Here is a 17,082-nt window from a genome sequence, read left to right as displayed (position 1 = left end):
GGTTGTAGTGACAGCATCAGAGGAGAGAATGGATATATTTGAGAGATGTTGCAAAGGTGGCATGAACAGGCCATGTCAGCACATGGGGTGAGTGATAGTGAGAAGTTGAAGATTACACCTAAGTTACAAACCTTGGAAAATGGAAACATGTTGGTGCCCTTGTTAGTAGCAGGGATGTTTACAAAGGAATGGAGTTTAAAAGGAAAACAGTGAAATTTGAAAATTATTAGCATAGAAATTGTAATGAAATCCATGTGATCAGATGAGATCACCTACCAAAGTAGTGGAGAGAGAAAAGAAAAAGAGAGCTGAGGACATAACTCTGTAGGATATCTATAGGTAGTGGACATGGTCTGGATGAAGATCCTGCAAAGGAGACTGAGAAGGAGCAGCCAGATAGATAGGAGAACCAGGAGAAAGTAGTGTCATGAAAACCTAGAGAGAAGAGGTATCAAGAAGAGAATGATTAACCATGTCAAAGGGTACAGAGAGATCAAGAATGAAGATTGATCAAAGACCATTGAATTTGGCAATTTGTAGATCACTGAGAACTTTGTAGAGAGAAGTTTCAATGGATTGATAAGGTTGGAAACCAGATTTTAGGGATTAAGAGAGTGAGAGGACAGAAAATGGAGGCAATGGGCTCCCCAAGGAGTTAGCCCCCCAAAACAGAAGAGATGTAGTGGGGATGGAAGAATCAAGTGAAGGTTTTTTTGAGGCTGGGAGTAACACAGGCATGTTTGTAAACATTAGGGAAGGAGCCAGTAAACAGACATCTTGAGTGTGAGAAAATGGTCACAGAGGGGGTAATTTGTAGAAGGAGATGGGATAGAATGGGATCACTTACATAAGTGAAGGGGTTTGCTTTGGTAAGTATCATGACAATCTCTATGTGTAGGGCAGGGATGAAGGAGATAGTGACAGAAAGCATCTAAGTGATATGAGATAAAGAAGTGAAGAAAAGAGCCAGGGCATGGTGAATGGCCTGAATTGTTTTCTGTAAAATATGAGGCAAGGTATGCAGCTGAGATGCTGGGGAGAGGTAGCCATGAGAGGTTTGGGGAGATAAGGAAAGGTTTGAAAGCTGTTTTGGAGCATGGGAGAGTGAGTATGGCTTTCATAGTAATAGTGAGGGCCTGATTGAAGCTGTGTAACATAAATTTGTAGTGTACCCAATCAGAACTGTTGCATGACTTTCTTCACCTTTGCTTATGTTCTACATGTGTAGGAGTGTGATCCAAAGCTAAAGATTGGCAATATGATAGGGGTCCAGAAACTCAAAAGAAGAAGACACTGTAGAGTTGAACTGGTTCACCAAGGAGGAAAGATGAGAGAGGGGCCATGGCCTGGAAGAAAACTAATGGCTCAAGGGAGTAGATGTCATGATGTAGATGAAGACTAAAGTTTTATTATGGGAAGGCAGAGGGAGAAGTGGAAAGCCTATAAAAGAACTATAGTCGGATAAGGGGATTTTAGAGTTCTTGAACAGTTATGCCATAAAGGAGTTTGTATTTTATCCTATAGGGAAGAGTGAACTGAAGGTTTTTGGAGGGTTGTGGCTTAGGCAGACCTATTTTGGCAGCTTTGTGACAAATGGGTTTAATAAGGTAGTTACTGAAAGAAAATCACAGAATCTCGAAGTCTATTTATACCAATCTGTACTTGAGCAGGAATCCCCAGTGACGTCCCCGATGTCATCCAGACTCTACTTGAAGACTGCTAGTGAGGATAATACACTACATACCTGAGGCAGCCTATGTTACTTTTGGACAGTTCTCCTAGAAAAATTTTGCTCACATCAAACTTCATATGTGTTTCTTCACAAGTTCTACCCACTGCTTCTTTACAAGCAGAATTAGTTTAGAGGGTGAACTAGTTAGATGCAGTATACTGTGCAAGTCACTGGATTTGGAGTCAGGAAAATCTGGTTCAGTTGCTACTATTCAGATTTTTTTTATTGTTACATTAGTGACTGGGCAAGTCACTTACACTTTTCTAAGCTTCAATTTCCTTTTGTGTAAAATGGGGGTAATAATAGAACCTATCTCACAGGGTTATTATGAGGATCAAGTGAGATGTGTGTAAAGAGCTTCTCAAATTTAAAGCTACATAATTGTGAACTATTATTAACTTGTCTAATCTTTCTTATATATAAGAAAAGCTCTTTAAACAATTGAAAATAGATTTTATGTGTCCTCTAAGTCTTCTCTTCTCCAGAATAATGTTCCCTAGTTCTTCCAGTTGATCTTTATTCTCATGGTTTGTAAGTAGGAAGATATAGATAGATAGATATAGATCCCAAAATCCATCCCTGTTTATCTGATAATATTTACTGTCTCACCTCAAACAAAAAAGGAAGTGGTGAGTTATACTTTTACTCTTTTAGTGTTCTTATAGAGGAAAGCCCGCCCTGTGGTGCAGACCCTATGGTGTCTGCCATAGCCAAGAAGTAATGGGGAGAGGAGGGAATTTTGCTGTGAGTACCTGAGTATTAATGTCCTGAGGGGTCCACTCTTAGCTCAAAAAGGGCAAGGTTGGGAAATTGCATAGCTGACATAGGGGACAAAGTAGAAAAGTGTTAAGAGATGACTAAGCATGGTCAAATTAAAGATGAGCTTCATAATATACATTATAGGAAGAGGTTAGGATGAAACCCAACCCCCAATCAGTTGATTGTATACCTCGTTAGGTTAGGTTATGGTCCCCAAAGGAGGCAAGGCCCTCTTTTTGGAGAACATTGTTACATCATAGTCTGGAAGGGTAGGCTGAAACAATATTTGCATAGGGTTTTTTAAATGCTAAATAAAATAATTTTTTATCGTATATGATGAAACTTCTTGAAGAGGAGAGGAAGTGACATGGTCAATTCTTCACTTTAGGAATAAGAGTTTGGTAGCTTACAATAGGAGAATTGGATTGTTAATTTATTTATTTTTAGCTTTCAACATTCACTTCCACAAGATTTTGAGTTCCAAATTTTCTCCCCATCTTGTCCCTCCCTCCACCCCAAGATGGCATGCATTCTGAATATCCCTTCTTAATCTGCCCTCCTTTCTATCTCTCTCCCCTTCTATTTTCCTGTAGGGCAGGAAAGATTTTTGTACCCCATTTGCTGTATATCTTATTTCCCAGATGCATGTGAAAACAATTTTTTTTTAACATTTGTTTTTAAAACTTTGGGCTCCAAATTTTCTACCTTCCTCCCTCCCCACCCAACCTCATTGAAAAGGCAAGTAACTTGATACAGGTTATACATGTGTAGTCATGCAAAATACTTCCATAGTAGTCATGTTGTGAAAAACTAAGTACATTTCCCTTAATCCTTTCCAGCCCCCCATTTATTCTATTCTCTCTTTTGACCCTGTCCCTCTTTAGAAGGGTTTGCTTCTGATCGCCTCCTCCCCCAATCTGCTGTCCCCTCTATCATCCTCCTGCTCTCTTGTCCCCTTCCCCCTCTATTTTCCTGTAGGGTAAGATAGACTTCCATACCCAATTGAGTGTATTTTACTCCCTCTTCAAGCCAAATCTGTTGAGAATAAGATTCACTCATTCTCTCTCACCTTCCCCCACTTCCCCTCCACTGTAAAAGCTTTTTTCTTGTCTGTTTTTTGTGAGGTAATTTACCCCATTCTATTTTTCCCTTTCTCCTTCTCCCAGTATAATCCTCTCTCACCCCTTAATTTTATTCTCCAGATATCACCCTTTCATCTTCAGCTCACCCTGTGTCCTCTATCTATCTATTTACATACATAGAATTTTTTTCCCAATACTGACAAAGGTCTCATGAGTTACAAATATCACCTTTCCATGCAAGAATGTAAACAGTTCAACCTTAATTAAGTCTCTTATGATTTCTCTTTCCTGCTTACCCCTTCATGTTTCACTTGAGTCTTGTATTTGAAAGTCAAATTTTCTCTTCAGCTCTGGTCTTTTCATCAAGAATGCTTGAAGGTCCTCTGTTTCACTGAATATCCATTTTTTTCCCTGAAGAATTATACTCAGTTTTGCTGGGTAGGTGATTCTCCTATTTCCTTTGGCCTCTAGAATATTATATTCCAAGCCCTCTGGTCCCTTAATGTAGAAGCTGCTAAATCTTGTGTTATTCTGATGATGTTTCCACAATACTTGAATTATTTCTTTCTGGCTTCTTGCAATATTTTCTCCATGACCTGGGAACTCTGGAATTTGCCTACAATATTCATAGGAGTTTTTCTTTGGGAATCTCTTTCAGGAGGTGATTGGTGAATTCTTTCAATTTCTATTTTGCCCTCTGGTTCTAAAATATCAGGACAGTTTTCCTTGATCATTTCTTGAAAGATGAAGTCTAGGCTCTTTTTTTGATCATGACTTTTAGATAGTCCAATAATTTTTAAATTATCTCTCCTTGATCTATTTTCCAGGTCACTTGTTTTTCCAATGAGATATTTCACATTGTTTTCTATTTTTTCATTCTTTTGATTTTATATTACAGTGTCTTGATTTCTTATAAAGTCACTAGCTTCCAATTGATCCATTCTAATTTTTTTTTTTAGGCAATTGGGGTTCAGTGACTTGCCCAGAGTCACACAGCTAGTAAGTGTCAAGTATTTGGTTTGAGGCCAGATTTGAACTCAGGTGTTCCTAACTTCAGGGCTGTTGCTCTCTCCACTGCGCTACCTAGCTGTCCCCCATTCTAATTTTTAAGGAAGTATTTTCTTCAGTAAGCTTTTGGACTTCCTTTTCCATCTGGCCAATTCTACTTTTTAAGGCATTCTTCTCCTCACTGGCTTTTTGGACCTCTTTTGCCATTTGGGTTAGGATATTTTTTAAGGTGTTATTTTCTTCAGTATTTTCTGGGGTTTCCTTTAGCAAGCTATTGACTAGTTTTGCAAGATTTTCTTGCATCACTCTCATTTTTCCTCCCAATTTTTCCTCTACTTCTCTTACTTGCTTCTCAAAATCCTTTTTGATCTCTTCCATGGCCTGGGACCAATTCATATTTTTCTTGGAGGCTTTAGATGTAGGAACTTTGACTTTGTTGTCTTCTTCTGGTTGTATGTTTTGATCTTCTTTGTCACCAAAGAAAGATTCTATGGTCTGACTTTTTTTTGGAAGGTTTGCTCATGATCCCATCCAATTACTTGAGTTATAAACTCTTTTTTAAGGTAGGGGTCTGCTCCAGTGTATAGAATGTACTGTCCCAAGCTTTGGGGGTTTTGTGCAGCTGTTTTCAGAGATTTCTAGGAACCTGTAAATTTTCAGTTCTTCCAAGATGGTATGATCAAGGGTGAGGTGTATACTCCTTTCCTGGCCTGTGCTCTGGTCTGTGAGTGACCATGAGCACTCTTTTCTGCCTCAGAACTGTGAGAAGGATTTCCTTTCCACTGCCACTACAAAGCTCCACCACACCAGTGCTCCTTCTTGCCCCAGGACAAGCACCCAGAACTGTGACTCAGATCCAAGCAAGGGCAAAGAAAGAGAATCCTGCCTCAGCACCAGCAAAGAGATCCCTGCAATCCCCCTCTGATTAGCCACTTGATTCCTCCTTAGTTTGTGGGCCAGAAGCTCTGGAACAGTTGCTACGCTGAGGCCATTCTCAGGGACTGGGGCTGGGACTGAGCTTTTCTCTCACCACAGTTACAGACTTTTCCTACTAACCTTCTAATTGTCTTTGGTGTTCATGGGTTGAGAAGTCAGGAAACTGCACAGCTGCCCATGATTCAGTCTTCTGAGGGCTGCTCCAGCTTTGGTGAGGCCTGTTTTACCTGCACACCCACGCCAAACTGCGCTCCTCTCCTTGCCCAGCATGATAAACCTTTCTAATCAACCATCCAGGTTGTCTTGGGACTGGAAATTTGTTTCACTCTGTCTTTTTGTGGGTTCTGCTGCTTTAGAATTTGTTTAGAGCCATTTTTACAGGTATTTGGAGGGGTTTGAGGGACAGCTTAAGCAAGTCGCAGCTTTTACTCCACCATCTTGGCTCTGCCCCAACTCACCCTTTCTCAACCAAACTGGAAAAATTCATCTACATTAATTGTTCATTTTCATCTTAACCTCTTAAAATCTGGCTTCTGACCTTATCATTTCACTGAAACTCCTCTCTAAAGTTACCAATGATCTATTAGTTGCCAAATCCAGTAGCCTTTTTTCAATCCTCATTCTCCTTGATCTGTCTTCAGCTTGTTGATCACTCTTTCTCCTCTTCTCTCTAGGTTTGGAATACCATTCTTTCCTAGTTTAACTCTTACCTATCTGTCCTCTCCTCTGTCTCCTTTGCTGATTTCTCCTCCAGGTCATGACCTCTAACCTTAGGTGCCCTGAAGAATTGGAAAGGAGAGAAGCTGAGCCCATGGAGATAAATTTGGAGGTGATGAAGACCTAGGATGACTGTGGTGTGAATTAAGAAGGGAGACATATGAGAGAGCTATAGAGAAGGCAGAATTCACATGACTTAGTTAATGATTGGATATTGTGAAGTGAATGAGAATGAAGCTAATTATGGTACCAAGATTGCAAATCTAGTTGACTAGAATAGTGGCGCCTTCAAGAAAATTGGAGAAGAACTGGGTTTAGGGATTGAGTTTTAGATACCAATGAGACATCCAAGCGAAGATGCCAATGGATGGCTGGAATTGTGGGACTAAGACCTCAAAGGAGAGACAACTGAATATGTAGATTGAGAGTTATCTGCATAGAGATGAACCCGCAGAAGCTGATGAGATCATCACAAGAGAGAATGTAAAGAAAAGGAGAGGTTCTTAACCAATTCCTATAGTACATTAATGCACAAAAGGCAAATTAGATTAGATACGCACTTATTAAGTCTTTATTATATGCCAGACAAGACACAGATGAAAATCTTGCAAAGAAGTCCAGAAAGATAGGTAGGAAGAGAACCACAACAATATCTGAAAAGTCTAGGAAAGAAAAAAGTTTCCTTAAGTGGGTGGGTCCTCTCAGTGGTGTCAAATGCTACAGAATGGTCAGTAAGGATGAGGATTAAGAAAAGGCTACTTGACAAGGCACATAACCACACTGCAAGCATGCTAGGTCATCTTTATGCTGTCATATCTCTGTGAAATGGAAACAGTCTGAAATACCTTAGAAAATGATTAACATTTAGAAACTTTCTTGCCCAATCTTGAGGGACAATATGTGGAAACAAACAGCCAGATACATTTTTCTTTTAATACTCTGTATAACAAGCTAAATAACTGATTTCGACCCTTTTCTAACAATAATTAGTAAAAAAAATATTTAGTAGTATCCCATTGCATAAGAGGAAACTAGTTTCTGTTTACTTCTTTGCTTAAAGTATAGGTTAATCAAGTCAAAGACTACTAAACATAGTTTTTTAAATTACTTTTAGAAAACCACAAGATAAAAACTTGTTTTTTTCTTATCTATAAGCTAAATGGAGAGTGACAGCAATATGTTTAGAGCATTAGAAAAAAAATGTTGATTAATGTGTTCTATGCTATGTTTATTAATATTTGTTTGTAAATTTTTTTACAGTTATAGAAATTAAGATGTTTCCTCAAATGTGATACAACTTAGAATAATTGCCTTATTTTCTCTCTACTCCTATCGACATATATAATTGCTCATCAATGCCTTACTGTATTTTATAGAGTACAAAATATGTCAGTATCAAAATGTTTATCTGTTTCAATAGCATTTAATAGAATCAATAAAAGCAACAGAAACTTTAGCGATCTAATTTGTAATTACATTAAATAAAACTTAAGTATAATATACTTGAAAAATAAAAAAAGAAAAGGCCACTGGATTTACCAATAAAAAGATCATTTGGGAGAGCAGATGGAGTCAATAAGCCAAGGAAAGAAAAACTGACACTTTTGGGTCAGACCTTCAGGATAGAATCTGGTCCATCTGAGCCTAAAGTGCTTGAGGAAACTTAGACAAGTTACAGTGGATGGAAGTTTGAATCATTGTTAGGCCTTGATTAAATTGATGACAAAATCCTCCCCTAGGCCATGAGACAAAGACCAAGTACTCAAGAATGAGAGCCCCGGACAGCTTTTTTTTTTAATAGATGAGGCATAGGGGTGACTGATCTTTAAGTCTGATATCAGACCTACACTTTTAGACCATTACTTTGATAGCTAGGTGGAAGGTGGACTGAAATAGAGAGATACTTGAAGGGAGAGCAACCAGAAGATTATCACAATAGTCCTGGTGTGAGGTGATGAGGTGATGCAGATTTTGGCTTGGAGAGATGTTATAAAGGTAGAATAAACAAGGTTTGGCTATTGATCAGCTATTGGTTGGGGGGAAGGTAAAGGGAGGAGGGAAGTGCTCCATTGCTCTTGGTTCTGCCCTCTGGGCCCAAACTGAACCAATTAAATCCCTTCAAATATAACAACTACTCTGTCCTCCTCTCCCTCCCTGATCAGTCTTCTCTAGGCTAGACACATGCAGCTTCTTCAATCTATCCTCATATTACACAGATTCGAAACTCTGCAAATTGGCAAATGCAAATGAACTAAGGGGCCAGAATGCCCTGCAGCCATCGCTCTGTCAACATTGGTCATTGCTCGCCTTTAAGCAGTACAGTTATCTTAGTATGTCAATAGATAGTTCCCTGTCCAGTCCTCAGAAGAGCCTGTGTCTCTTTTCACTGTTTTATGTGAAAGACATTGTTGAAATATAGTTTCTACACAGAAATGTTCTTTTTACTGCTCCTTTATCAACCAAACTGTTCACAAATTAAAAGAATAATACCTTAGAGAAGAATACTGGAAGGGAAAGTAAACAAGTTGTCAAAATTCTAAGACCAGAGCCCAAAAGCTGGACATCCACATTAGCCTCCAAAGCTGGGGAAAACAAGCAAAATAGATATTGTAGCATTAGAACCCAGAAGACCCACAGCTCTTCTGTAGTAATTATAAAGTCATGAGATTGATTTGGTTGTGGAAATTTCCTGATTTGGATTCCTTAAGAGCCTTGCCCCCTATCAAGCCTGTAAGACTGCAGGTAAAATAAAATGAGCAACCAAATTAAAAGGAAAAGAAATTCATTGTGTGCAGAAAGGAAGACTGCTTGGGCTACTAGCACTTTCAGCTCCTTAGGGTACAGATTATAATACATAAATCAGCAACATTCCAAAACAGAAAAGAAATGAGAGAAGTGTGCAAATCTTGGGGTAAAGGAGGTGATAAAGGTCAGGTTTGCTCTTGTGAGAAACTGTGTTTCTTGGTGGTTAGTTTTATCAGAATATCTTATGTAGGCAGCAAATAAGATGATGAATGCCTCCTTCAATATAGAATAAATTGGGCTCATCCTGCTGTTGCCACTAAGAAGAGGAATAAAATACAGCCTGAGGGTTTTCTATTTATGCAACCCTATAACTCTGTTTCCTTTGGACCCAGAAGTTACTAGGAAGAAGATTCTACCAAATTCACAATTTGCTTCCTCCACAATTTCCACATATGAATTGTGGAATCAGTCTTGTGATACTAATTAATATTTTAAATGATTCTTTTGATCTCAACAACTCTTTTTTTCCTTAATAGCATCTTATTTTTTCAAATTACTTGTAAAGATAGTTTTCAACATTCACTTTTATAAGATTTTGAGGTCCAAATTATTTTCTCCCTCCCTCCCTGCCCCCTTCCCAAGATGGCATGCAATCTGCTATAGGCTATACATGTACAATCACATTAAACATATTTCCACATTAGTCATGTTGTGAAAAAAAAATCAGAACAAAAGGGAAAACCATGAGAAAGAGAAAAAAGAGAAAATAGTATGCTTTGATTTGCATTCAGACTCCATAGTTCTTTCTCTGGAAGTGGATAGCATATTCCATCTTCAGTCTTTTGGAATTGTCTTAGAATTAGATCATTGCATTGTTGAGAAGAACTAAGTCTATCAGAGTTGGTCATTGCACAGTGTTGCTGTTACTATGTACAATGTTCTCCTGGTTCTGTTCACTTTACTCAATATCAGTTCATATAAGTCTTTCCAGGCTTTTCTGAAATCTGTCTGCTCATCATTTCTTATAGAAATTTATTCCAGTACTCCAGTATTCTAGTACATTCATATACCGCAACTTGTTCAGCCATCCCCCAAGTGATGGGCAGCCACTAAATTTCTAATTCTTTGCCATCACAAAAAGAGCTGCTGTAAATATTTTTGTACATGTGGGTTCTTTTCCCTTTTTTATGATCTCTTTAGGATATAGACCTAGAAGTGGTATTGCTGGATCAAAGGGTATAGTTTTAGAGCCCTTTGGGCATAGTTCCAAACTGTTCTCCAGAATGGTTGGATCATTTCACAACTCCACCAACAATGCATTAGTGTTCCAATTTTCCCACATCTCCAACCTTTATCATTTTCTTTTTTTTTTTTTGTCATATTAGTCAATGAGGTGGTACCTCAGAGTTCTCAACAACTCTTATAACTTGGTTTGTGTAGCCTTAGGCCCTGTAGGTTGGTACCAGGGATAACTCAACTGAAATTATACAATTGTAAAGATAGAAGGTTAGGGAGCAGAAGCATCCTTCAGACAGAGTCTGCCATGACCAATAGAAACAAAGTTGAGTGACTAGACACTGGGACACATATATTTCCAAAGCTATTAATAACTCCACCTAGAAATGGCTACTGTACTGTCAGGATCTTTCCAGAAGGAAGACAGAAGAGAACAAGACCAGATATCAGGCTTCCTTTTGAAGGCCACAAAAAAGGTGGCTCCTCCTACAACCAGTGAAACCAATCTTCCAAGAAATTGCAAGGAGTTTCTCTAAACTAATCAGTTAATGTTGGGGTCAGCCTTGGTAAGTAGTCACTGATACTTATCAGATGTCAGTCATTTCAGCAAGGTACCAGTACACATGTCATCATCATCCATAGAGAAATGCATTTCAAGAGTCTCTAACAAAGGTATACATCAGGATTTTTAGGCACAAAACAACAGTAATTCAAATTGTATGCATTTAATGTGAGAAAAAAAACAAACAAAATTCCATCCAGTTTGTGCATTTCAGCATTGTGTGTTCGTGAACATGGTGGTAACTGAAAGAACTGGTAAAATTTCCTACTGTCTGATCTAGACATTGGCTCAATGTACTGTCAAGATCTCTTTTCAGTGTTACCTATGTACCTCAGCCTCTGAAAATGTTTTCTTTGCTCATTTTATCTTAACACCAACCCTAGGAAGTCTGTTATTGTCCTCATTTTTCAGATGGAGAAATTGAGGCAAATAGGTTGACTTACCCTGAATCACACAACTGATAAGTGTCTGATGTCAGATCTGAACTCAGATCTTCCTGATTCTAGGTCCAGCATTCTATCCACGGCTACACCTAGCTATCTAAACATATAGTTTCCCTTGAGAGAATATAAGCTCCTTGAGAGCAAAGACCATTTCATTTTTTCCTTATATTCTCAACATTCAGCACAGTGTCTTACATACAGTAGATGCTTAATAAACATTTATTGATTGATTGTTGAAAAGAATATATCATATTAAAATATTGTAGTGTAAATATATTGTAGCCTGAGAGGCAGTATGTCATAGTAGAGAGCTGTCCTTACAACTGGGAAGACCTTGGGTTCAACTCCTACCTTTGAGTAATGGCCATGTGACCCGGAGCAAGTGGCTTCTTTATAATCTAGACAACCTTGTAAGACTCCAAGTTGCATGGAAGTTGCCAGCCTGAATTGGTAGATGGAATTATCTCACTTTAGAATTTTCTTTACCAATGAAGTCATAGTCCTTACTAGAATTTATTTATACATAGAACAACAATCTAATTTTTCTAGTTAGTTTGTATTATGAACATACATGTATTTTTAATTGATTCATTCCTTTTTTTTTTTTCAGGCCCACCAGGCCCACCAGGGGGTGTGAGAATAGAAGACATTAGAGATACTTCTGTAGCACTCACATGGAGCCGTGGCTCAGATAATCATAGTCCAATATCTAAATATTCTATTCAGACCAAAACTATTCTTTCTGATGACTGGAAAGATGCCAAAACAGGTGAGATTTATATTAGAAAGTGATTTATTAAAATTATAAAATTGATGCTTTGTCCTTAATGAAATCAATTATTTCCATCAACTACATTGGGATGCTTAATTTCCTTGAACCCAGGACCTCCACATTCCTGCAACAATTCAGAATAGTATTTATCATTCTGTCAGGACAGAAGGGCTTGTGTAGCTCAATGAAACTATGAGCTGTGCTGTGCAGGGTTACCCAAGATAGACAAATCTTAATGGAGAGTTCTGACAAAAGGTGATCCAATGGAAAAGGAAATGAATTCCAGTATCTTTGCCAAGAAAATCCCATGGACAGTACTAAAATTATAAAAGAGATGACATTGAAAGATGACCCCCACTGAGGGGGAGTGGAGGACAACTACTGTACCTCCAACACTAATGAAGTGGCTGGACCAAATCAGAAAGGAAGCTCACCTGCACATGCATCTGGTGATGGAAGGAGAATTCAACACCGCTGTAAAGATAATGTTGTTTAGGAACTTGGAATGTAAGATCTTATCCAAGATAAACTGGATGTGGTCAAATAGGATATGGAAAGATTAAGCATCAATATCTTGAGTGTCAGTGAACTTAAATGGATGCAAATGGGTGAATTTGGGTGATCACTACAAGAATCCCTTAGAAGAAATAGAGTAACGTTCATAGTCAATAAAATGGTGAGAAAAGTGATAGCGGGATGTAATCTCAAAAACGACAGAATGATATCCGTTTGAATCCAAGGCAAACCATTCAATATCACAGTAATAATATGTATGCTCTAACCATGGATGCCAAAGAGACCAAAGTTGATCAGTTCTATGAATACCTACAACATCTTCTAGAAAAACACCAAAAAAAAAAAATGTCACATACATCTTAGGGGATTGGAATACTAAAGTAGAAAATCAAAAGATAATTGGAATAACAAGCAAGTTTGGCCTTGGAGTACAAGATGAAGCAGGGCAGAGACTAATAGAGTTTTGTCAAGATAACTAACTGTTCATAACAGACACTTTTTCAACAACCAAAAAGGTGACTCTACATACGGACATTGTCAGATGTCCAAAAATCAGATTGATTGTATACTTTGCTTGTTTGATCGTATATTTTGATTGTATGCTCCAAAGATGGAGTAGCTCTATACAGTCAGTTAAAACAAGACTTAGAGCTGACTGTGGCTCAGATCATGACCTTCTTGTTGGAAAATTTAGACTTAAATTGAAGAAAGTAGGGAAAACCATCAGACTGTATAGGTATCACCTAAATAACATCCTTTATGAATAAGAAATGTAATTATGAACAGATTTAAGGCATTAGATCTGGTAGAGGGTCTGAACTATAGACAGAGATTCATAATAGTGTAAAAGAGGCAGCAACAAAAAACATTCAAAAAAGAGAGGAGCAAGAAAGCAAAAGGACTGTCTAGTGAGGCTTTACAAGTATCTGAGGAAAAAAATGAAAGCTAAAGGGAAAGGAGAAAGGGAAAGATACACCTAACTGAATGCAGAATTCCAGAAAACAGCAAAGTGGTATAAGAAGGTTTTCTTAAGTGAGCAATGCAAAGAGATAGAAGAAAACAATAGAAAGGGAAAGGCAAGAGATCTCTTTAAAAATTAGAGACATCAAAGGATCATTTCATGCAGAAATGGGCATGATAAAAGACAAAAGTGGTAGGTACTCAACAGAAGCAGAAGAGATTGAGAAGAGGTGAGAAGAATACACACACAAAAAAAAATACAAGAACGATCTTAACATCACTGATGATAAAACCACAATGATGTGGTTACTGATCTAGAACCTGGAGAATGAAGTCAAGGAAACATTGCTAACAATAAAATTAGTGGAGGTGATGGAATTTCAGCCGAGCTATTTAAAATCCTAAAGGATGATGCTGTTAAAGTGCTGCACTCAATATGCCAGCAAATTTGGAAAACACAACAGTGGCCACAGTAGTGGAGAAGATTAGTTTATACACCAATCCTAAAGAAGGGCAATGCCAAGGAATGTTCAAATTACCAAACAGTTGTATTCATCACAAATCAGCAAGATTCTGCTTAAGATTCTGCTTCATAAGATTCTGAAGCTGGGCTTCAACAATATGTGAATCAAGAATTACCAGAAGAGCAAGCTGGTTTTCCAAGGAGCAGAGTAACTAGAGTCCAAATTCCCAATATTCACTGGATTATGGAGAAAGCAAGGGAGTTCCAGGAAAAAAAAAATCTACTTCTGCTCCATTGGCTACACTAAAGCCTTCGTGTGAATCACAACAAAATGTGCCAAGTCCTCAAAGAGATAGGAGTATCAGATCACCTTATTTGTCTCCTGAGGAACTGTATGTTTAAGATTTGAAAAGTAGTACAAGGCTGCACATTGTCACCTTATTTATTTAATTTATATGCAGATGCATATATACAGATATACATCTTGCAAAATTCTAGACTGGATGCATCAAAAACTGGAATTGAGGTTGTCAGGAGAAATATCAACACTCTCAGGTGTGCAGATGATACCGTTCTGATGGTAAAGAGGAATTAAGATAAGGGTGAAAGAGGAGAGTGTAAAAGCTGGCTTGAAGTTTTACATAAAAAAAAAATTAAGATCCTGACCGCTGGTCCCATCACTTCTAGGAAACAGAAGGAGAAGAAATGGAAGCAGTGTCAGATTTTGTATTTTTGGGCTCAAAGATCACTGCAGATGGTGACTGCGGCCAAGAAATTAAAAGACACTTGTTCATTGGAAGGAAAACTATGACAAATCTCGACACCATACCAGAAAGCACCTTGCCAATAAACCATAGTCAAAAAGCACCTTACCAATCATAGTCAAAAAGCACCTTACCAACCATAGTCAAAGCTGTGGTTTTTCCAGTAGTGATGTATGACTGTGAGAGTTGGACTATAAGGAAAACTGAGTGCCACAGAATTGATGCTTTTGAATTGTGGTACTGGAGAAGACTTTTGAGTCTTCTCTTTAAAAGTGTATCTGTAATGTTAAAGTGTATCTATACTGTTTAAAAAATAGAGAAAGGGAAATCATGAAACTGTGTGGACTGGGTCTATTATATATGTATGTCATTTAATTGCAAGTTGATCTTCACTGCAGCAAGGCAAAAATTATATTCCTTCCTCATAAATTTGCTCTTCCACTCTTCACAGAGTAGTTTTTTAAGGAGCCATCTACTAGCTCCTTCTCTGCTGTCTACCAACATGCCTGTATCTCCTCCATCTTTAAAAAATCTGTCACTCAGTTACCATTAGCTATCTATATACAATCATTTAAATGATGTATTTATAACATTAAAAAACTAGATGTTATCAATGATTATCTACATATAATTGAGCAACTTTGGGTTCACTTGTTTGTAACAAGTCTTATTGTGACATGTTAAGGAGGAAGATGGAAGAAGAAACTATGCAATTAATTGAATTAACTTTGAAATAGATGATATAACTTTTTTCTCACTAATTGATGATTGTAATATGTCCAAAAATATTATGATCTAAATTCTGAATTCCTACTTTAATATTAGTCCAAAAAGGATTTATCTACTGATATAATAATTGTAATTCTTATATCTATTGACAGGGAAGAATGTTTATGTGATGTTTTTCTCTTGTGCAACATGAACTCATAATTAATGACTGAATTATTGTTTCAGAATCTAATCATAATCTCATATTATTCCATTCCCTATGTCTTATATCCCCTAACCTTGCTCTTCCTCCTCACCATTCCCTTTACTCTTCAGTTCTTTTCTTAAGTCATCATCCCTGCATTAGATATAATTTCCCTTCCCTTTCTTGACCTCTTGATGAATCACTTCAACATGCACTAATTCTCTACTCTAAGCTCCTGCTCTCTTGTCTTATTGCTGCTTATGCCTTGTCAAACTGTAACTTGGATTACTCTCACCATCTGCCTCCTTTGATCCTGTTCATTTGATACTGAATAGAATTGGAGAAGATAATGAAGTTTTGTGGATTGGGTCTATTATACATATGTCATCTATCTCAACTCTTCCCTCATTGCACCAAAGTAAATGTTGTATTCCTTTCTGATTAAATATGCTATCCCACTCTCCATAAAGACTATTCCACACCTTATTTTTTCCTTAAGTCTCCCAAAGTACCCCTTCTCCACCATCTCTGCTGAAATCCTCAAAACTCCATTTTTTCTCTTCATTACCTCACATAATTCAAACATCTTCCCTCAATACTGTCTCCTTTGCTTCTTTATTAAATGAAAAGATAGCTCTTATTTTCAAGGCAAATATCTCTGAATGAACCTTAGATTCCATCCCATCCTATCTTCTCCAGCTTCCAATATCATCCATTTGTTGTTGTTATTTAGTCATTTCAGTCATGTCTTACTCTTCATGATACCATTTAGGGTTTTCTTGACCAAGATATTGGAGTGGTTTGTTATTTCCTTCTCAAGTTCATTTTACAGATGAGGAAACTGAGGTGACTCAGGGTCATATGGCAAGTAAGTGTCTGAGGCTGGATTTGAACTCAGGGAGATGAGTCTTCTTGATTCCAAGCTCCAGTGCTGTCTCTACTGTGCCACCTAGCTGCCCACTATCATCTTCAAAAATGTTCTACCTATTGAATCCTTCTTTGCTACCTATAAACATCATTATTCCTCCCATCCTTAAAAAGTTTTTCATTTGTTCCAATTATAACATTTGCCATCATCCTATATCTTTTCTCTTTCACAGACCAAGTCTCTGGAAAAGCTATCTGTACTTTACATACTTCCTCCTCCTTTCTTCTAAATCCTCTGCAATATGGTTTCTGACCTCATCATTCAACTGAAACTATACTCTCTTAAGTTACCAATGATTACTTAATTACTAATCCTCATCCTTCTTGACCTCTGGAACATTTAACTCTTTTGATCACTTTTTTTTTCTGGAATGTTTTTCTTTTCTTAAATTTTCTTGACTGTGCTATCTCCTGAGTCTCCACCTACCTATCTGACTGCTCCCAGATCTGTTTCCCAGATTTATTTATCTCTTTCTTATTTATCTGTTTCTCTTCTGAGTTCCAGTCTGTCCTCACCAACTGCCTTTTAGACATCTTTTGGATGTCC

At 37.7% G+C, this 17,082-nt stretch overlaps 1 protein-coding gene across 2 annotated transcripts in view; it reads left to right on the top strand.

The window, feature by feature from the left end:
• CNTN1 (contactin 1) overlaps positions 1-17,082 on the top strand; it is a 274,708-nt gene that overhangs the window by 191,800 nt on the left and 65,826 nt on the right. For both annotated transcript variants that reach the window (XM_027844389.1, XM_027844390.1), the window contains one exon: positions 11,831-11,989. In XM_027844389.1, coding sequence (XP_027700190.1) covers positions 11,831-11,989 — 159 coding nt within the window. The remainder of the gene's footprint in view (positions 1-11,830; positions 11,990-17,082) is intronic.

Source organism: Vombatus ursinus, unplaced genomic scaffold (assembly GCF_900497805.2).
Source record: "Vombatus ursinus unplaced genomic scaffold, bare-nosed wombat genome assembly UNPS02014941.1, whole genome shotgun sequence".
Classification (NCBI taxonomy): Eukaryota; Metazoa; Chordata; class Mammalia; order Diprotodontia; family Vombatidae; genus Vombatus; species Vombatus ursinus.
The sequence above is the reverse complement of the archived record's forward strand: the minus strand, read 5'-3'. Positions and strand labels throughout refer to the sequence as shown.